General features: G+C 45.1%; 2 protein-coding genes across 3 annotated transcripts in view; both read left to right on the forward strand.

Moving 5' to 3' along the window:
- Positions 1-1,297: 1,297 nt before the first annotated feature.
- LOC142577711 (membrane metallo-endopeptidase-like 1) lies at positions 1,298-8,978 on the forward strand. The gene is made up of 2 exons (XM_075687166.1): positions 1,298-1,871; positions 5,626-8,978. Exon 2 carries the CDS (start codon positions 5,660-5,662, stop codon positions 7,877-7,879), a length of 2,220 nt encoding a protein of 739 aa, XP_075543281.1. The 5' UTR covers positions 1,298-1,871; positions 5,626-5,659; the 3' UTR covers positions 7,880-8,978.
- Positions 8,979-13,893: 4,915 nt separating this feature from the next.
- The window catches only part of Scgbeta (sarcoglycan beta), a 40,200-nt gene continuing 31,592 nt past the window's right edge, over positions 13,894-22,501 (forward strand). The window contains exons 1-3 of one of the 2 annotated variants that reach the window (XM_075688308.1): positions 13,894-13,964; positions 14,481-14,681; positions 18,001-18,183. In XM_075688308.1, the coding sequence (XP_075544423.1) occupies positions 13,932-13,964; positions 14,481-14,681; positions 18,001-18,183 (417 nt within the window). In that variant the 5' untranslated portion in view covers positions 13,894-13,931. Of the gene's footprint in view, positions 13,965-14,157; positions 14,274-14,480; positions 14,682-18,000; positions 18,184-22,501 lie in introns of those variants that run through there. The other variant, XM_075688309.1, reaches the window with a different exon arrangement.

Below are 22,501 nucleotides of genomic sequence, written 5' to 3' on the forward strand. Positions count from 1 at the left end.
CAAATTTCCGGAGTCCCCACTACGGTATGTCTCATAATCAGATCGCTATTTTTGCACGTAAAGCCCCATAATTTATTTTTTTCCTTCCTGGTCAGAGCCAGAACTATAAGTGGTGAATATCCGCTGTAGACACTGTAGAGCAGCACATTTCGGACAGCTCACATGGTCTTCAGGGGTTGAACCCCAGACCTAGGTGATGGAAGGTGCAAAGGCCGCCTCAGCCCGTAATTTCCAAATAGGAACCTCTTCCACACGAGAAAGATAACGGAGAAGATAGCCGACACAGGGGAGAGGCGATTAGCACTTGTGTTGTCCAATCACAGCAGAACATGCGCGGATATGTCTTTGAATTGAGCCTGGCCATACGAGTGAATTTCTCTTGTCGTTCCTCTGGCAAAAAAAAATTGGGGGGTATTCTAGTTTTTTTTTTTGCACAACCATTGTGATCAAACCGGGCATATCATTTTTGGTTCATATCGTTGGCACATCATTCAAGTGAAATTCCCTACACCGCCTTCAAACAACGAAGTACTTACATTTCTTTAAATTCATTTTAAGAGCTCATTTTCAAGACTGTCGAGGACTTACAATCCAAGATTAATGATTGTGAGGCCGAGTAATCAATAGAGGGGACGAGAACTACAAAGGCACGAAGGCATTCAAGTTGGTGCAATGACCTACGAGAAACTCTAGGCCGAGAAAATGTAGCACGGATAAGGCCAGAAAGAGAGGTACCATTAAAAGTAGCATAAGGAAGTTAGGTGAAGAATATTATTTAAATTTCGCATTCTAACAAGTACCTATCACAGTCCATATTGAAGAGTTCTCGCACTCCGTCATGGCACACGTTCGCTCTTGTGTTCGGTCAGCGTGATTGTACTACACCGAAACAGACAACGTATACTCCATCAGGCAGTAGCATAACACTCAAAAATGGAGTTAACCATGGTGGGTGTACAAGCTGTTACTTCCGGAATAGGAGTTACCTAACAGTAAACCTTTTATTCTTATGGTGTGTACACTTACGGCCTCGATCTATACTTTGCTGCCCTTTTGAACACGCATTGTGGCCTTTTACTAGAAACTTAAAAGGTTTTCATGCGTAAAGATCGCTGTGCGATCATTGGTGTGTAATCCCCCACTTCCTCCTGAGACATGTTGACACTTCTTTACTCATGTAATTAGCATGCAGTGAGCCGGCATCGGCCGTACTACCTCAATATGATGATAGCCCTAACCGCTGGTACCTCGTCACAGTGGTGTATGGATTGGTAGTGCTTATACGCGTCGACTGAACCAAATCCGACAGCTATCGACGACCTTCTCGGCTTCGGCAGAGTAGACTGCGATTTTTTATTGTTTAGTTTGTTCAGACACAAGCTTTCCATCGTCGCGTATGTCGGATTTTATCGTCTTGTTCCTCTCCGCAAGCGAACGTCAAGCGTGAACTTGATGTCAACGGCAACAGCCAACAACTGAGCCAAGCTACTTTATTTTTCTGTAGTGCAGCCAAGTCTGGGACAGCAACAAGCCACGAAATTCCTTGAAATTTCTTTACATGAAAACCAACACTACAAGAGAGAGAACGAGTAACTTCCACGAAGTAGAAGAGAAAGGCGAATAAGAAAACTGGCATCATCATTTGAGGCAACAACATCTGGCACGTACGAGTGCGTACGAGCAAATTTGCCAGCTTCTTGGACAATCCCCACTTGGGGATATGTGCCATAGTATGGGAATCATCATCACCACCATCACTTAGAACTAGAAGAAGAAAACTATTCTCCAGGAGCACCCTCGTCCAGGCCTCCGTATTTCCCGAAGACCATACCTTATTTTCGGCCCTGCACCCCCTCCAACCATTTTATCCGGTACGTGAAGTTCGAGCAGAATGTGCGCTTTAATTTATGAGCACCTAATCGTCAGTTTATCGCTGCTGGTGATTTCTTTAGTTGAGCGTCGTAACGCCAGCGCGGAGAGCGGTGGTCAAGGCTCACCAAGCACGGAATTGCTCTGCAGATGTGAGGAGCGTTGCAAAAGAATGTCGAGCTGGTTTGCCGAGTTGAAATTACGGCATCGCTATATTGCTTCGTTTACATTAGGAACTTTTAGTTTTTGCGTTTCCAAAGTTAGGGTATGCATACCACCGGGCTTACGAAAGAACGCAAAGGGAGTACAAAAAAAAAAAATGAAAAGCCTACAATGTAGCTTGGATTCTTGCGTACGCAACAGCGTTTGGGTGCACTATACTATGTGGATAAAACTCCCAATTAACTCGACGAGCTGACTCGGCCCGACTAGACCGCGTTTGCGTGCATGTAGCCAAGCTGGTTGGGCGAGTCGGCCCATCCGAACTGACAGAACTCGCCTCGAGGTTCCCTCGTCTCGACCGGCTTCCGTGTACGTGATGAACCAAACGACCGATTTTTGGCCCGACAAGCCGATTTGACCCAACTTTATTAGGATCATGTGAACAGAAGCGAACACACGCCTGAGCATTCAACCTTCGTTGATACAGCCCGACCAGCTAATTGTCGGCGTGATCCATGTGAGCACTGTAGTCGAGGACTTCAACAAAACGAGGCATTGGTGCAAGTTAGTGCAGAATCATCGTTGCTGCTATTGCAACGTGATTCAATAAGCAAGAACTAATGGTGAAGCTAAACGAGATAATTGCATTATTACTGAGCACAATAACGAAACTGGATTTAGTGCGAGGTGCGGCATCCCACTATAAAAGCTCCATGGAGCGTTTGTAATTTTTATCTATCCACTACTGTCCTTGGGTGACAAAAGCGGAATTTTTTTGGAACAATGCTGGGTTTGCATTTGGTCTCTTACAAGCCCAGCACTTAATAATATTTTTTTTCTGTGTGTGTCGTGTGAGCAGGATGCTAGAAAACAACTGGAATGATTGTCTGATAAATGTATTAAAACGAAACTTTTTTTTTGCGAACCCTCCCAGACTTGCTGACCGTATTCGTATTGCCAAATAGCTCAAGACAAGGAAGCACGGGTACAACGAGTCTACTTATATAGCCACTAACCCCACAGTTGAGCCATGGACCGGCTTTGTCCCCTACGGAATTACGCGATGAAACAACGAAATGTACCTAGATTTCATCGCCGCTACAAGTATACACATTCGAGCGCACGATTCCTTTATTAAGGCGACGCTTTCCTCTTTCTTTCTTTTCTCCTTTCTTCCTCGAGGTTCTGCCCAACTGACCAGTCGCATTATCGCCGAGGTATACTAGTGGGCCCGATACCGGACACAGTATAATAGTAAAGTTGCAATTTGGCAACAGCGGATGCGCTGAAATTTTTCGGAGATGTAGCCGGAGGGTTAAACCTCATGTTTCTGTTACCCAGATATTTTGCTGCTTGTTCTTGTTCACCTGTCACGCTTATACTTGTATATATGCAAGAGAAAAAACAACTGTTATAATTAATTTCTACAAGAACTGATCCCATGCTGAAACACTGCCAGCATTTTCTGTTATCTAAGACTATCAAAACGACAAGACACCCAATCGATACGCTTAGTCACACACAATACTAGAATCCGGATTCATCTTTGACCAAGCTCTCATGTAGTGTCCATTACATTTCTCATTAGTAAATTCTATGTTGCGATATGCGGTAACAATGAAAGTGCTCGAAAACTATGTTTACTATCTGTGTTTTTTTTTCTTTCCCATAGTATATTATATGCTTTCACCGCCGTCCAAAATTGCCTGCGTAGCCAAGAACGGGCAAACGCGTCCAAACCAGCTTTTGGCATGTTACTTTTTTTTCTTCCTTGATAAGATTGTAGTTATCTTACTATTTCATTACACTGTAGGGCTACGTACCATCATCTATTCCTTTTGTACAATAATATTCGTAACCGCTTCTGTGTGACTGCAGCAAACTATCAATGCATTTTATACCAACGAGATTCTCTCATTCGCATTCTCTCAGGCAAGTATTTCCTTTCTCGCCACACTTCGGACCTCTGTCATAAAAATAAATGCATGATGCACAGTGGAATCAAACCTCTGCCTTTGAGCACATCAACCCAGTGCACTAACCAGTAGGACTTCTTTCTTGTCTTTGTGTATTGCCGGGAAAACTCAATGGACATAAGTACACTCAAGCAGAAATGCCAAAGGAATTGCAACAAGCTTCGGAGGCCAGCCCAACGACCGGACGCATACTCCTCTCATGCCAAAGGCGCTTTCAGACGTTGGCGTCTGCGTCACACGCCAGTTTCCAGCTTTGAGGCGCCATGTTGGGCTGCACCGTCTCCGGATTCGGCCCACATTCCCCAGTGCTTTCCACGTAACAGCTAACGTCACGTAGAAACTGTGCGACGCTGCACCGCCGTCATGATCGTCATAGGTCGAACAGGTTTTAACATTTCATCACCGGAATGGAAATGCCATCGTCGTTTTAACATAGACCACATAACATAGACATAGTATAGACTGTAGAACACATAGTCGCTGATGACGTCTCAATCCGTGTTTCTCTCGCTTACGCCTCGTCCAATGTGTATGTATAATGCAGCAATCGGCATGCCGTAAGGTCGTGTCAAATGGCCTGTTTAGAAATCATACCGTCGACGTCACACGATCGCCGTCAGACTCGTCACCGTCTTCTTGCTGCAGTCATCACACACATGCTCGCGTCAGGCACATAGCTGTTCATCTGAACACAAATGCGTTGGTCCACTTCGTCCCGCTATGCGCAATACCAAACGAGCCCATACCAAGAAGATTGTTCCCATAAAAATGATTCCCACAGTTGTGGAATGTGCTTTATTTCTTTTTCTGTTTTTTTTTTGTTTCTAGCACAAAAACTGTACACAGAAGCCTTTATAGTAACGCACTTTAATGGTGAAAAACAGCACAGTAGAGGCTAAGATGTTATTGTACAGCTATTTAAAAGAAATGAAACACATTTTCACATCCCTACAAGATCCTACGACAGCCTTCCGATTTCACCTGTGAGATTCCTCCGGCTTACCTGGGTGCATGCATCGTCGGTTCTGCCAAAAAGTGGCGGTACCGCCCGAATTGATGGCGATAGCAAAGCTTTAGACTGCCCGACGTAAGGTTCGTATTTTTATCGGCAGTGTAAATAGCAGTAAACGTTAAAAATTTAACTAACAAATGCGGGGTCACGCGCGCAAAGGGAAACATGAGCAGGTCCCTCTGGATGACCACGAGCACTCGCTGTCACAACGCTGGCGTGATGATGGCGTTACCTCTCGCTTCAACATAGCGCGCTATGTTGGGGAACCAAGCTCTCTTTATACTCTCCTCTCCTCTAAAAAGGGCAGGTATTGATCACGGTGATAAATACTGTTACAGAGGCCCACTAGTAACTGTCCGATGCAAACGCGGGGCAGAATTCGTGTTGAAACAGGAGTCAAGGCCAATATAAAGCACACATTTTGGCCATATTTGCGATGTATTTAGACGATGTTGATTTCGCGTTGGCCCTTTACACCTGCTCATACACTGGCTGCACACACTAAAGCTCTTTCCAGTGATAATTTCATCCAGACCTTTGACTCGAGTCCTGTCTCACAACAAAATTCTTAATTTTCAACAACTGATGGAGGGTTACTTGTCGCAGGTTGCAGAGCCTTCCTGCATTGTTCGGACCGGCAATGAGGGAGAATGCGAAAGGAGACGGCGCTGCAGAAGGAGCTGCATCGCCGAACCGAGCCCAGCCGCAGAAGCAGCAGCAAGAGAAGGCAGGCGATCGCAGGGCATCCGTAGTGGACCAAGGGCATGAGTCCGCCAACATTTCAGCCCCCTATCTGCCTAGGGCCCTGTCCATGATGGGTATATCGGTTCTGCCTATAGCCTACTGCCTCTTATCCATGATGTTCGCCGAGATTGTGAAGCCGCAAGAGCAAACGTGCAACTCGGAAGGGTGCCAGGCCACCAGTGAGTACATCAAGCGCAGCATCGACGAGCGTGTCAGGCCATGCTCCGACTTTTACGAGTTCGTCTGCCGCGGATGGGAGCACTGGTACACGACAGATTCTTCCTCCACCGTGACGCTGGTCAACCTTTCAGCGTACATGCCCAGTGGAACAAACCACCCACCTAACATTATCAAGGCCATCTCGTTCCACCAGTCTTGCGAGGCTTCCTTCGTGGGGCCCGTGGACTCCAGCATCGACGACATCAAGAATTTTCTGATCAACGACCTGCGTTTCAACTGGCCGACAGCGCTGCCGAGTATGACCACACAGGAGTTTTACAGGATTCTTGTGGAGGTTCAGCTGTCCTACCTCATACACCCATTCGTCGTCTTGAACTTCGACAGCGGCATGACCACTATGAGGTTGGCGATAGAGGACCGCTACCACCCTTGGTACTTGCGCTACACTGCCACCGCGAATATTAATTTCCGCTGGCACCTCGTCAACGACGTGCTGAGCGCCGTATTTCAGCAGACGCTGCCCACACGCGCAGTCACGGACATAACAGACGTGGAAGACAAGCTGAGCGCTGTAAAAACGGGGGACGACGAGCTCTTGGTTGTTAGGATGAGGGTGCTGTCGCAGAATTCCTTCAGAAAAGGCTGGGAGCTCATGCATGCGCTCGGGAACTATTTCGGTAACGCGCAGAAGCGGCTGCTCAGCAACAAGGTGGTCTTTCGCATCTCTGATGTCGCCGGTCTGAAGACGACGCTAACGTATATGAACGATGCCAGTACCCTGCCAGCTATGACCAGTTATATGGTCTGGGTGATCATTGAGACTCTCGGCCGACGGACGAGTCCGGCACTTCGCAAGGTCATGACGGACCCTGCTAGAAGTCCGAAGCACACTGACGTGACAGACCACATTTTTCGCAAGGACGTGTGCCACTACGAGACCTATCGCCTCTTCGCCTTGGTGCTCGACCGCTACATGTACCAAACGTTCGACAAGACGACCATTTCCGATTTTGAAGATATCGTAGGGAACGCCAAGCGTTACATGAGGGCTCAACTCGAGGATCTGCACTGGATGGACGCGAAGACCTTGCGCGAAATGCAAGCACGCATTCGTCATCTTGTCACTGAAGTGGGCATCCTGTCGCGATTCAGGTACGCGGATGTCGAGGAACCCTACACCCGGCTGCCGGATATCGACAGTGCCATTTCCTTTACGACCCTGTACGTCAGTGTGCTGGATGCCTTGAGCCAGTCTCTACGAGCGAAGGCCTACCGGTATATCTACCCGCGTAACATGTGGTCGATCGTACCGACCGTTCGCCACGTCCATTCCCACAACGTGCTATTTATACCTTTGTCCGTCTTTATGACCCCTCTCTTCGGTACCGAAAACTTTCCTACGGCGTTGATCTACGGTCATCTCGTGACTCAGATAACTCACGCAATTTACTACGAAGGCTATTATAGCAACAAGTACCGAGCTACAGAGTCATGGAACCTGCCGACCGAACGCAAGTTCCGCATGTACATGAACTGCTACAACGACGCGTACAGCAACGTCACCTATCAACTGAAGGACCCTGCGGAAAACTTTTTCCGCTCTGGAGCTTTGGTCAGGGCCTACCAGATGTTCAGGACCGACCAAGAAGGCTCCAGTAACTATGTGCTGCCCGCAGTCGAGCTCACGCCTGTTCAGCTTTTCTTCGTGGGTAGCTGCCTAGGCCTGTGCGTTAGAAACGACGAGGAACGGGTCATGAGCAAGGCGCTCTGCAATTGGCCTATGCGACGCACCAAGATTTTCCAGCAGGCCTTCAAGTGCTATCACACCGATGCGCTAACGCAACTCCGGGTCAACTGTTCAGGACTCCTCAAAGCCATCAGCGCCCGCTATTACAACGTGTCTATCGAGACAAGCTTTCGGTGCTCGGACGTATAGCGTGGCGTATGCCGTGCGATGTAGCTTCTCGTGCTTATAAGACAGTGATTTAGCTACCTTTATTTTAGAAGTTATAATGTGATTGCGTGCGTGTGTGTGACTGTCACTGTGAAGTCAAGGTTGCGTGTTTAGAAGTGTTTAGTTACGACTACAATATATAATCTACGTAAGCCTGTCTCAGCAACGCGCGTGCTCTCATCGGAGCGACCTGTTCGACCGGAGTGGGTCCTTGGTACAACTTTCGGAAATACAGAAAAGTGTTTGTTGAAAAACAAAAATATGAATGAATGGATGAATCTTTCAATGGGCGACGGGATGACTTCGTTGGTTAAAAAGATTGTTTGTGAAGGAAAGAGAAGGCGGATCCCAATCAGGAGCCGTATTCTGGAAATTGTCATATTCCGCCATATTGTCAAATTCGCCATCCTGTCGCTATCATTGGGCCAGAGGGCTGCTTCAGTGTCTCTGCTATTGGCTCAAAATGCCGCCATACAGAATTTGAGAATGTGGCGAAATTTGGCGATGTCCAGAGTAGAAGTGCACGGCTTACCCTATAGATGTTGGGGTCTATGGATGATGCCGATATATATGAAAAAGTGCGACAGCATGAGCAGCGCTAACAATTCGCTCTTCTAGCGTCTCAGTTGTTGAGAGAGCAGTTCGATCTTCGAATGACTTCGCGTTCAGATTATGCGAAAGCTGTCGTCTCAACTATTCCATGTACTATCTTAAGGGGGCCCTCACCAGGCCTCATTGCAAATTTTCGTTATGCATTGATTGTTCATATTTATTTGCATTCTCTTTGAAATGGAGCAGCGACAAATAGTCACCAAGACTGTTTGATTTAGTCCGGTTTTACTATGTCTATTGCAGTCTCGCATTTTGCCTATCTCTCCTTTCTTTTCTTTCTTCATTAAATAATTTATCTCTGTATTGTAGTTATTACATATGCCTGTAACTACTCCGGTTCTATCAATATGTTGCCTACATTTCAAGTGAAGCTTTCTTTGCGAAACCACTCATCAGGTTTTCTTGACCGTGGCTGCTAACTCCATGGGTCTGCGGTGTGCTTCAAAGCGAAATTTATAGAATCTTGCATCCTGTTTAAAACCTATGTACTGCTATCTTGCTGCTTGTATTTGTGGATATATATAGCAAGGTTATATGAAGGTACCCACGAAGTGGTTCCACACCAGTTCCCTGCTGTGGAAACAAACAATTGTACTCCCAAATTAGGTAGCGTACAATACTGGGGCGAACCAGGCCATTGATAGTGCCATCCGGACGGTGAATGAATGAATGAATGAATGAACTATTGACAGGTTGGCTCATTAGCCTAAGCAGGGAAAGGGATGGCAAGAACATAAAGAGCATAAATAAATAAAAAGAATAAATGAAGGTGGAGGGGTAACAAAAGTACAATGAACGAATTTTGGGGTTTTACGTGCCAAAACCACGATTTGATTATGAGGCACGCGTTGTGGGGGACACTGGATTAATTCTGACCTCCAGGGGATATTTAACGTAACCACAATGCAAGAGACACGGGTGTTTTCGCATTTCGCCGCCATCGAAATTCGGCCGACGATAATGGAAGAGAGAATAGTCTAGAGGAATTTGAAATCCCACAAGTAACGCCGGAAGAAGTAAAGAAAGCCTTGGGAGCTATCCAAAGGGGTAAGGCAGCTGGGGAGGATCAGGTAACAGCAGATTTGTTGAAGGATGGTGGGCAGATTGTTCTAGAAAAACTGGCCACCCTGTGTACGCAATGCCTCATGACTTCGAGCGTACCGGAATCTTGGAAAGACGCTAACATAATCCTAATCCATAAGAAAGGGGAGGCCAAAGACTTGAAAAATCATAGACCGATCAGCTTAGTGTCCGTTGCCTACAAAGTATTTACTAAGGTAATTGCAAATAGAATCAGGAACACCTTAGACTTCCGTCAACCAAAGGACCAGGCAGGATTCCGTAAAGGCTACTCAACAATAGACCATATTCACACTATCAATAAGGTGATAGAGAAATGCGCGGAATATAAACAACCCTTATATATAGCTTTCATTGATTACGAGAAAGCGTTTGATTCTGTCGAAACCTCAGCAGTCATGGAGGCATTACGGAATCAGGGTGTAGACGAGCCATATGTAAAAATATTGAAAGATATCTATAGCGGCTCCACAGCCACCGTAGTCCTCCATAAAGAAAGCAACAAAATCCCAATAAAGAAAGGCGTCAGACAGGGAGATACGATCTCTCCAATGTTATTCACAGCGTGTTTACACGAGGTATTCAGAGACCTGCATTGGGAATAATTGTGGATAAGAGTTAATGGAGAATACCTTAGTAACTTGCGATTCGCTGATGATATTGCCCTGCTTAGTAACTCAGGGGACCAATTGCAATGCATGCTCGCTGACCTGGAGAGGCAAAGCAGAAGGGTGGGTATAAAAATTAATCTACAGAAAACTAAAGTAATGTGTAACAGTCTCGGAAGAGAACAGCGGTTTACGATAGGTAGCGAGGCACTGGAAGTGGTAAGGAAATACATTTACTTAGGACAGGTAGTGAATGCGGATCCGGATCATGAGGCTGAAATAATCAGAAGAATAAGAATGAGCTGGGGTGCGTTTGGCAGGCATTCTCAGATCATGAACTGCAGGTTGCCATTAATCCTCAAGAGAAAAGTGTACAACAGCTGTGTCTTACCAGTACTCACGTACGGGGCAGAAACCTGGAGGCTTACGAAAAGGGTTCTACTTAAATTGAGGACGACGCAACGATCTGTGGAAAGAAGAATGATAGGTGTAACGTTAAGGGATAAGGAAAAAGCAGATTGGGTGAGGGAACAAACGCGAGTTAGTGACATCTTATTTGAAATCAAGAAAAAGAAATGGGCATGAGCAGGACATGTAATGAGGAGGGAAGATAACCGATGGTCATTAAGGGTTACGGACTGGATTCTAAGGGAAGGGAAGCGTAGCAGGGGGCGGTAGAAAGTTAGGTGGGCGGATGAGATTAAGAAGTTTGCAGGGACAACATGGCCACAATTAGTAAATGACCGGGGTAGTTGGAGAAGTATGGGAGGGGCCTTTTCCCTGCAGTGGGCGTAATCAGGCTGCTGCTGATGATGATGATGAAATTCGGCCACCGCGGCTGGGATTTGATCCTGCTGCCTCCTGCTTAGCAGCTGAACACCAGAGCCGCTAAGCCACCGCGGCGGGTAAATATAATAATAAATAACGGGATGGGAAAGGAGAGTGGGACCGGCCATGCGTTATCAAATCAAACGCTATATTCCCATCTCTTTTGTGAATGAACTCGTAGAGCGCTAGGAGACATTCCCGGGTCTATGCTTGTGGAGTTGTCCATTCGTCCAGCGTGAGTATTGACTGCTCGTACTTTTGACGGCTACTATGAAACACAGAGCATCCCCATAGCAAATGCCGTATGTTTGGCGTCGCTGTTGTCTTGCACAAGGGCCAGCCAAGTACAAACTCGGGGATTGTCATTTTCTCGCTTGCTCTTCTTTGTGCACCTGCCAACGTGAACGTCCGGCGTAAGGGCAAAACCAGTGCGGGCTTTGTGTTCTACTACGCGACAACCCACCAGCAAGCCTCAAGGCCTAGGATGGCATTACTACTGGGTACTTCATATACTTGCGCAGCTCTTGTCGCGTGGTGCAGGGAATGGCAGTTATTGGTTCCGTCTCTGGCGGTGAAGACAGATGTCGCACACGTGTTGCGGGTGGCGGATTGTGTCGCGTCTCGCATGCCGTCCGGTGTGTGTATTCGTTACCAGGTGTCTGACAGTGGCCGGGGATCCGCTGGATTGTGGTTGTGATGTTGGGGTCGCGGTAGGAGAGCGATGCACTCGGTTCGATATTCTCTAAAATGCGATCTTAATTACTGCGCAATTTCAACGAATTAAAGACCCACCGCAGCGGCACAGTGGCGATGGCGTTGTGACGCTTGGCACGAGGTCTCGTGTTCAAAGTCCCAGCCATGGAAGTTGCATTTCGACGGGGGCACATAATGCAGAAACGCACGCGTGTACTCATATGTATTTAATTTATGGGTAAAAATTAAACCGGAGCACTTCACTGCGGTCACCCTCATAGCTCATTTTGTAGTTTTGGGAAGTAAAATCCCACAATATTATTAGAATCAAAGCAGCGACGAGTACAAAATCTCTTAACGCGAATCATTATTGTAAACGATCCCTAGATTTCTTCGTCCGTCAGGCCGTCCGGCTACTGTCCTTGTACGGGTATTGCCCATCGCCAGCCTTCTCCAAAATGCGAGCGTCTATGGCGCATCCCGCCCATCAACGACTACAGCACGTCACGATGAGGCACGAAACACAAACTTTTCGTTGGGGATACGCAGTGAATAAATGCATTTACGTGGTCACTCTATTCAGAAAGGAAATGTGACCCTATCAGTAGTTTTGGTGGATTTTCCAGTGTACGGCCGAAAGCGTCCACTTTTAAGCGTTGTGGGGGGAATGGCACATTTTGTCCCCCTCCCTCCACTTTCGACAATTGTGGTTGCGCCCCCACCCCCATCCCCCCGGTAAGTACGCCCATCGAATAAAGAACCAACTTGTAAGCCTCTGAACAGTTTCACGTTTAAGAAGAAAAGCAACTCATCATCGCCGTCACCTATCGGTCAAGCGTGTTTATGGGTTAAGAGGAAGCTTTAGCTCGGGCCAAACGCTGACGCGGCCTAATCAAATACATGTAAAACGCAAAAACGTTTTTATGAGATAACCCCTGGACCGATTTTGATGAAATTTGTCGCATTTGAAAGAGAATGTTAAATTCTAGTGGCTGTTGGAAGCGGAATTTCGATTTAGGGCTTGAATTTTCTTAAAACTATTTTCAAATATTTGACCGTTTGAAAAAAATAGAAGCACGAAGTTTACAAATTCATAGCTCTGCATCAAGAACTGATATCGCGGTTCTGTAAACGGTATCCATTAGCTCATTCAAAGCGGACAAATTCAATATGTCATTTTACATCTTACGTGAATTTGTTACGCTGGTTACAAGGATTTCGCAAAAGTTGTATTTCCCTATTATTAATTTTTTTATATTCACGTGTAACATATCAATTTTGTCCGCTTTAGATGTACTATTAGATGCAATTCACAGAATTGTATTATCATTTTTAGTTGTTGAGTTACAGAGTTGTAAACTTGATAGTTTCGTTTTTGAAAATTTTTGATTTTTGACAATTTTTAATAAAAAATTAACGACCTAACTCAAACATTCGAAACGAACAGCCACTAGATATTAAGTTTTTCTTTTAAATGCAACAAACCTCGTCAAATTTGGTGCGGTGGTTGCCGAGAAAAACGAATTCTTATTTTACATGTATTTAGATAGGAGCACTCGAGCTAAAGCTTTAGCTCGGTATTCTTTAGCTCGAAGTTTTCTTCCATCGTGGTCTAGTGACTGTTGGAGTGGAATTTCGATTTAAGGCCTGAATTTTGTTAAAAGAACTTTTAAGAGTTCGAAAGTTAGAAAAAAAAGATACAGGCACGAAGTTAAAAATTAATAGCTCTGCACCAAGAACAGATATCGCGGTTCCGTAAACGGCATCAGTTAGATCATTCTAAGCGGACATATTCGATATGTCAATCTATATCTTACGTGAATGTGTTATGTTGTTTACCAGAGTTCTGCCAATGGTATATTTCCATATTACTAAAATTTTTAGACTCGTGTGTAACATATCAATTTTGTCCGCTTTAGATGTACTATCACATGCAATTCACGGAATTGTGACATCATTTTTTCTTGCTGAGTTAGAGACTAGTAAACTTGATAGCTTCGTTTTCTGAAAATTTTCTATTTTTGCCAATTTTAATAAAGAATTGACGACCTAAATTAAAAAATTCAAATCCGACAGTCACTAGATTTTAAGTATTTTTTTTTTTTTTTTTATGCAACCAATCTCGACAAATTGGGTGCAGTGGTTGTCGAGCCCGAGCTAAAGCTTTCTCTTAAGTCAAGACAAGACAGTCCAAGTTTGTTTCATCTTTCATAATGGCAGCTGTTGCGGCTGTTCCGGCGGTGGAGGTTAGTGTGTTTTGTAATTGTAACACCATACATAAGAATTGAAATTGGCTAGGTTCCTTAAGGACAGTGTTGATAGAATTACTTTATCTTGCATTTGCTTGCAGTTGAGTAATGTCGCAAGGAAACTTGGGCCTCACGACAACTTGTCTGTGATGCAGGACCAAGTCCTGAACTTTCTCGAGTGCACTTGTTGCGGTACAATATTCACCGAAATTTTGTTTGCCCATAACATGAAAAGCTTTTGCATCGTATACGCAACGTAATACATCTTCGCTAGGATGCCCACATCACAGGTTTCTGTGTATCAAGGTAGTGTGTCATTCTTCTAGAGTTGCGAAGTGCGGCAGTTGATGGCAGTGTTTGGTCTCGTATACGTTCAGAGTCGAAGTACAATTTTGCGCAGGTCTAAACAGTGAATAATAGCGTGTTTTTCTTTATTATCAGCTAGTGATCAACGTAACCACAGACAAGGCTCCCGCAGACGTCTAATGGTACGCCAAATTCTTGATCTTTCAGGCCTCCCGAAGCACGCTTTCAATGCGTGAAAAAGCTATGCTAAAGCAGGAGATAAACAAAAGACACAATGGAAACTTCTCTGCTGGGTACGTTCCTATCTTTGAGAATTCGCTGCACAAAACTGGTTTACGGGGTCGGAAAGCATTTCTCTTCTATGGCTTGGTGGTGGGACTCTTCGTTGTTTCTCTCGCCAACCTTGCGGTAAGCTCTTGTCTCTGCCACCACTTGCACGAGTTATTCCTTGTCCCTTTCTGTGTGCAATTTCGTGCTTGTATGTGGAGCAGTTTGTGCAGCGCCTGTGACATCATACGTGGTGCAGATACGTGTGCACATCCTGCTCTAGTCAAGTCGATCTGTGACGAATGACTTCGTAGCTGAACACCTCTTATGCTGCTTGCCTGTCCTGTTTGTTTGGCACTGAGTGCACTCAAACACCTCCTTTCCTCTTCCCCTACGCTTTCTCCTTATGTTTAATATTTAAATTTCTTATGCCTCTTCACACATCTGGGCATAATATGGTCTTTCTCATCATTCTTTCTACTGCAGTGAGTATTTTAGATATAATGTAATTTTGCTGTTAACATCTATGTTTCCACAAAGAAAGGATGTGAACAGTTTTTGTAAATGGCCTATAATTATTACCCCCCCCCCCCCCCGTCCCCTATATCATATGCCGCCTTTTTTTTTTTTTTTAAATTGTTCCCTCAACTAATTAGCGTCTTTGCCACGAGTACATGTGGTTTGTTTGTTGTGCAAAGCTTATTGTCCGCGAATTGTTGCTCAGCTTGATTTGGATGACGACTTGGAATGTAAAGCTTGAGAATAAAAAGCTGTTTGCAATATTTATGTTCAGTCATCCACGAAAATGGCTAGCACAAATTATTGATGACAGGAGCAGCAAAATTTTCTAAACTGTGCTAATCACAACCATATGAAGCCAAGGAAAGCATAAGGGAGTTATTTGTAGTTTTTAATTGAAGTGTAGGCATAAGTTCAAGAGAAATGAAAATGGACAAAGAAATAACCTGATTTTTGTGCACTTTTATTTTTCTTTACGTTATCATTTCTACATTTCAAATAAAACAACAAATGTCTTCCCCTATGCTTTCCTTGGCTTCATTATCTGTTGGCTTCACACGATTGTGATTAGTAAAGGTCGGGCTGCTCAGTTCCCTTCCTTCTCTGTGAAGTGTTGCTGCTCGATCAGAGACTTGCAGAGAGTGGGAATATTGGGTCTGTCCCATTATACAGCATAAGAGAGGCCAACAGAGGTGCACACATAAAATGCTGCGGTTGCCACAAAACATCAGCATGTTGGGCATACTTTTGTATGCATCCCTTCTGGTACCTCGACTAAGTCGAAACTGTCCAGTCATCTCGCTGTCAGCATGCTTGTGATTTCAACACCAAGCGGCACTATTTTTCTCTCCCGTCAATGGTGGCTTGAACTAATTTTTCTTTTTGTATTACTGTACATGCAGGATATATAATTGGCAACATAGCCACTTCATTTTTTAAAGAGTTACAAATTATAACTTTCTTTTTTTTTTCTGTTAAAGCTCTTAGACACACTGCAGATTTCAGAACATGGAAAAGCCACATTGTGGCATTTAATTTCACATGACTAGGAGTCTTGGCTGCCGCATGCATTACCCTGGTTGTGATTTCACAGCATGCTTAACTGCTTAGATCTGAATGCAAAGGAATCTTGGGCAGCATGCAAAACTACAGGCAGAGAGTGTTATAGGAATCATGAAGCAAGCCTGCAGAAATTCACTATTTAGCTTAAATTAAATATTAATGTGGGGCAATGAATTGAAATTTAAATACCTGAATGTGCTGTGTTTTTTCATAGTAGTCGGCTACTAAGCATGGTTCCGTAGCCTCAGAAATTGCATCAGGCTCACACATGTAGGAGAATGTGGAAACGTAAATACATGCCCTACTTTGGTTTTCCTTGCTTGCTTTTCATTCTGGTCTGAAGTATCAATTTTCAGTAGAGTCAGTAGGAGTTCTTGACTTACCCGTCATGGTTGCTTAGTGGCCATGCAAGTTGTGCTGCTGAGCTGAAGGTCGTGAGTTTCCTTTTTATTATTATTATTGTTGTTGCTGTTGTTGTCGCGAAACTCTTTGGGCAGTTAGCGTTTGCAACTAGAACGATAGAGCAGTGAGAGGTAGTATGGCCGGTAGTAATAGCCAGTTGAGCACCGAAGCAAGGTTTTTCTCTCTCGTAGTCGTTGTCTCTCTCATAGCCACAGCCCCACTACTCCTTATTTTACAGTATATTATTATTATTATTATTATTATTATTATTATTATTATTATTATTATTATTATTATTATTATTATTTCGATGGAGGCAAAATGCAATAAAAACCATGTTCTTAGATTTAGTTGCATGTTGAAAAATTTGAGGCGGTATAGATTAATTCGGAATCACCCACTACAGTGTTCCTCATACTCAGATTCTGGTTTTTTCTTGTAAAACCTCTGTGTTTAAAATTCTTTTGCTGTCCCTTCATGGTGGGGTCAATGGCTGTGACATTCAGCTGCTGAACATGAGGTTGCGGGCTCGAGTCTGGGCTGTAGCAGCCGCATTTCAATGTAGGTGGAATGCAAGGGCGCCCCCGTACCATGCTTTGGGTGCACATTGAAGAACCTCGGGGGGCCAATATTCATCTTAAGCCCTCCTTAACGAGTTGCTTCGAGACGTTAACCCCACCACTTAATTTTCAAATTGTGAACCGAATGAAACCGCCATGGTTTTCTTCCCCTCAATAAATTGAATTGGACGTTGCTATCTTAACCTTTGAAGCGCAGTATTCTCTGTCAGTGTAACTAAAGCTTCGCATCAGTGCAACTATATCTTTTGTGAACTGCAAGTGTAGGGCCAATGTGTGACAACACTTTTAAAACAGGTTGCCAAAATCAGCTTGGAGAGCCACCATATTGAATTGTTAATAAAGAATGGTAATAATAGTTTACCTAACTTGCCCAGGAGCAATGCTTAAATTTGAATACTGGTGCATGGATACAGTACAAGAAAAAATTGGTGGACACCTAACGTAAGTAAGAATGAGTCATAAGATAAAGGAACAAACAAAAATGAAAAAGTGGATTTGAATATAAAAAATTAAGCATTTTCATGTTATTTGCAATCTGCATTCAGTACACATCACTGACTACAAGATGCAAGTTGGCGTCTGGAAGAACAAACGCAACCAAACTTTATTCATACGAAGGAATCTTTTCTCCTAAAATATGGTGACAAGCTGAACTTACATGTATAAGTAGACAGAAATATGTAGTGCTCTCTTTTACATCAAAAGAAAGCAGTTCCAGGAACATACGAGGAGGCACCTTCTATACTTGAGGTGGAACACTGGCACTTATACAAGTTAGCTTTAACATTATACATCTGCGGTTCATTATATATCTTATTTTACATGGCTGAAAATTGTGCCTATATTACAGTATCACTATGGAAGACCTTTGTCGCAAAGTATGCATCTTCTTTCAGGTGACTGTGATGCTGCTGGGTGTTTTGCGCATTGGATATGGCATGGAAAGCCTCGAGTTTCTTCCCAGTGGTCGGCTGTTGAGGTTTCTAAACAATGCCGACCTTGGAACGGTTATTCCACACAAAGGTGTCATTGGAGGTTTTAAGGACACAGATCTGCACATCATTGGAGAGTCACAACCGGCAAGTATCTGCCCTTCTTACTATAACAGTAGCAATCAGAGTTTTTGTATGTTCTTCTAACTGTTTTTGAGCACTTTAAACCTTTGAGGGTAGATTTTTTGCCATATGCGACTGCGCAGGGTAGATTCTTTTATTGCAGGTTCCAATTCTTCTGAGGGACCTATTTTAAAAAAAATTTACCGTAATTTTTCTAGGGTGACCGTAAAGTGAGAAAAAAATATTTTGTGTTGGTATATATGTACTGTTGATTAATGAATAGCAACAATAAAGAAAGGAAATAAACTTATAAGAATTAAAATTTGATGCATTGTTATACACATAAGGCTTAGAAAATGCGCACACAATAATATTTCGCAAGTGTCAAATGATCCTGCTCTTACACTAATATTTACGTCCATAGTGTGATAGAACTGTATAGGTGAGCGCACTCAAAAAAACTGTGGTTGTGTGCCCGCCAAAAAAAGCAAAACGTGGGACAAACTTACCCTAATCTTCATCTTACGCTAACCAGAGGCAATTAGTTTGTTTTCATGAGTCTCCAAAAAAAAAAAAATAAGGAAGCAAAAGGAAATGCATGTACGGCGGCATTTTTCCTACGCGCACCCCTGTAAGTACTAAATGAGCGAGAAACATGTGGTCGCCCTTTGAGTGGTTAGTAATGAGATAGCCATCAGTTTTGTGAGCGCAAGAAGCCGAAACCGCCCACGGAACAAACCGCAAACCGCTGCCCATCAGCTGGCGTGCCAATGCGTAAGCGGTAGTATATAGAGGCAGCGGAGCCAACTAGCTCTAAAACAAACTGTGCAACGAAAACCGAGAAAGGGAGGCGCGAGAAAAAGATTCCCTGTATTCCCACATAGTGGCAGCACATGCCAGAAAAGAAAAAGCTAAGAAATTGGCCTGCGTTTTAAATGTACAGACGGTGCCGTAAATATATGGCATCGACCATTTTGGACTTTTTCACGGCGCCGTGCATTTATTTCATTGACCCTCAAAGGGTTAAAGTCATCACAAGAATACAAGAGGACACAGGTGCATGCAGTGCTTATTTGCAATAGCATTTTATCCTTGGATATTGTGCCATACATATGCCCTATGACCACTAGTATCACAGGCCATTTGGAGAATGAAGGAATTCGGTGGATCCCATGCATATGTGGGAATGGAGGTTAAGCAAAGCTTTCAAGGCAAAGCTTTCTTTGCCTGCTTTCTCGTGTTTAGTGTTTCTGGCTGTTGGGTCAGTTGGTATCTCAGCAAATATATTGTTGCAGGAAGAAAGAAGGCCACAAGTGTAAAATAATGTATATTTACAATTGGCATTTATGGCGTTCAAGGAACTGCCAGCCTTTGTCTTCCTCTAGTCCAAGCCAACTTCTTTTCCTTCACCGTAACATCACCCTCCCGGCGGGGTTAGCTCCGTCCCGGTGCAAGTTATAGAGCCTCACTTAATGGGGGAACATGGGGCTTGAGCCTGGCAACGTGAACAACATCGCTGGTGATGTTGGGAGGCACTGAAGGCTGACCGACTGGGGCGATCTCGTACGTCACGCCTGACAGTTGACGTAAGATATAGTATGGACCAGAATAACGGGAAAGTAGTTTTTCCGACAAGCCGACGCCACGTAAAGGCGTCCAGAGAAGGACAAGGGAACCAGGTGAAAAATGGTGGTCTCGGTGCCGAAGGTCGTAGTGTCGCTTTTGAGAAGCTTGTGAGACTGTGAGGCGATGACGGGCGACATCTCAGGCCTGGGCGGCTAAGGCAATAGCATCGCGAGCGTAAGCTGTGCTGGGTGATGGTAATATGGAAGGTAGCAACGTGTCGAAGGGCAAGGTAGGGTTGCAGCCATACAAAAGGTAAAATGATAAAAATCTGGCAGTGTCATGACAGGACGAGTTGTATGCAAGAGCGATGTATGGTAACGCGATGTCGCAGTCGCGGTGATCATCGGAAGCGTATGTGGTCAGCATTTCAGTTAATGTGCGGTTGAGTCGCTCGGTGAGGCCGTTCATTTGAGGGTGGTGTGCGGTAGCAAGCTGCTGTTCTGTAGAACAAAGCGGAGCAGATTATCGATGGCCTTCAATAGAAAGTAGCGGCTGCAATCCGTGAGCAACTGGCGAGGGGCGCCGTGGCGCAAGATGAAGTCGTATAGTAAGAAGTCGGTGACATCTGTAGTGCAGCTGGTTGGCAGCGCTCGTGCGTTGGCATATCTCGTGGCCTAATCTGTTGCTACAGCAATCCGTTTGTTTCCTTTGATGGAAATTGGAAAGGGGCCAAGGAGGTTGAGGCCCACACGGGAGAAGGGCTCTGTAGGGATATCAATTTGTTGAAGCAAACCAGCAGGAGGCATAGCAGGCGTCTCCTTGCACTGACAAAGGTAGCAAGAAGTGACATAACGGTGCACAGAGCGATAAATGCCGGCCAGAAGAAGCAGCGCCGGAGGCGGTCGTAAATACGAGTGATGCCCAGATGTCCAGCAGTAGGAGCGTTGTGAAGTTTCTGGAGCACAGCCAGTCGAAGGTGCTTGGGAACGACTAGGAGGAGCTCCGGGCCGTCAGGATGAACGGTACGACGACATAAAGTTCCATCACGCAAGGTGAACATCCGGAGGGATGGGTCATTGGGCAAGGAGCTTAGGCGTTCCATAAGTGTTCAAAGAACAGAATCATTACGTTGCTCATCACCAATATGGAGGAAGCCAGAGAAGGATAGAACACTGATGTCCGAGTCTGCATCGGTATCATCCGGTTGATCCACAGGATTGCGGGACAGGCAGTCAGCGTCTTTATGCAGGCGCCCTGACTTATACATAATAGAAAATGTATATTCTTGTAGACGCAATGCCCAACGTGCAAGTCGTTCAGTTGGGTCCTTCAAAGAAGAGAGCCAGCAGAGGGCGTGATGATCGGTTACGACGCAGAAGCTCCGACTGAAAAGGTACGGTTGAAATTTTGCGACCGCCCATACGGGCGCGAGATATTCTCTCTCAGTAATGGAGTAATTTCGCTTGAGCATGCAATGAAGGCGGCTGGTGTAAGCAATGATACAGTCTTCGCCCTGTTGACGCTGAGCAAGGACAGCACCAATGCCATGACCACTCGCGTCATTTCATACTTCAGTGGGCGCAGAAGAGTCAAAGTGTGACAGAATCGGGGAAGTTGTAAGCCGCTCAGTCAAGGTAGAAAAGGCTTTCTCCTGCAGTGGTCCCCAAGAGAAAGAGACTTCTTTCTTAAGAAGGTCAGTGAGAGGGTGAGAGTTGCAGCTTCACCTCTGGTAGCTGCACTGCCTAGTTTCCCGAAGTGAAGTGACCGTTTGCAGAAGGGGGACGAAGAGTGGTGAACGAGAGGCGAACGGGACCTACGACCTTGCGGAGACGGGAAGCGGCTGGATCTTGGTGGAGCACTGTCAGTGTTGATGTTCCTAGTCAGCGTATAGGGCGAGAAAGCCTGGTGATCTAATACTTGGCGGTAGTGATTCGGAGACGACCACCGAGGAGGCGACGACCAGTGGTTGCGGCAATGATGGGCAATGTGTGCAATACCGGAACAGTTAAAACAGATAGGTTTATCATCCACTGTGCGCCAGTCAGCTGGGTTGCGAAGGAGTGGCAGAAAGCTTGGCGTCTGGGAGCGAGTGGCCTGAGTAATCTGGTAGGTATTTGTATGGTGGACCGAGCAGAGAGATGGAATTCCCAAACTTGCTGTTTCTTCCCGAATGACCGCTTGTATAAGGGACACAGTGGGCACGCTTTCCCGACAGTCGGAACGAACTGGAGCTGGAACCATGGCCTCAAGCTCATGGCGAACAATGCGCATTATCTTCCGGTCCTCTCCGCTGAACGAACCGCAGCGGGTCTTCGCAAGAAGATGTCGCGGCACTATTGGGCAATCTGTCGAATGTTTGAGCGACGCGGCGACCCTTTGCTTGTTCGAAGCACCAGCACTGCTTTATAATTGCATCCACAGTAGCACAATCCTTACACATCAGGAGATTGGAGGCATCGTCTGCTATACCTTTTAGTATGTGACCAACCTTGTCTGCCTCGGTCATATTGTTATCAGCCTTGCGACAGAGGGCCAGCACATCCTGTATGTACACGACATAGGATTCTGTGGACGTCTGAGTGCGGCATGCAAGTTTTTTTTGCTGCCAGCTGACGACCGACAGGTCTGCCAAACTGGTCTCGCATTTTGTCTTTGCAGACATCTCAGCTCGTTAGGTCAGCTTCATGTGTATCATACCATTGCTTCGCAGTTCCTCTCAGATAAAATATCAGGTTTGCTAGCATCATTGTTGGATCCCACCTGTTGTTGTTGCACA

The sequence above is a fragment of the Dermacentor variabilis genome, chromosome 4, assembly GCF_050947875.1.
Source record: "Dermacentor variabilis isolate Ectoservices chromosome 4, ASM5094787v1, whole genome shotgun sequence".
Taxonomy (NCBI): Eukaryota; Metazoa; Arthropoda; class Arachnida; order Ixodida; family Ixodidae; genus Dermacentor; species Dermacentor variabilis.

Coding starts and splice junctions, on each gene's coding strand:
- LOC142577711 (XM_075687166.1), top strand. CDS start 5,660: ATGAGGGAGAATGCGAAAGGAGACGGCGCTGCAGAAGGAGCTGCATCG.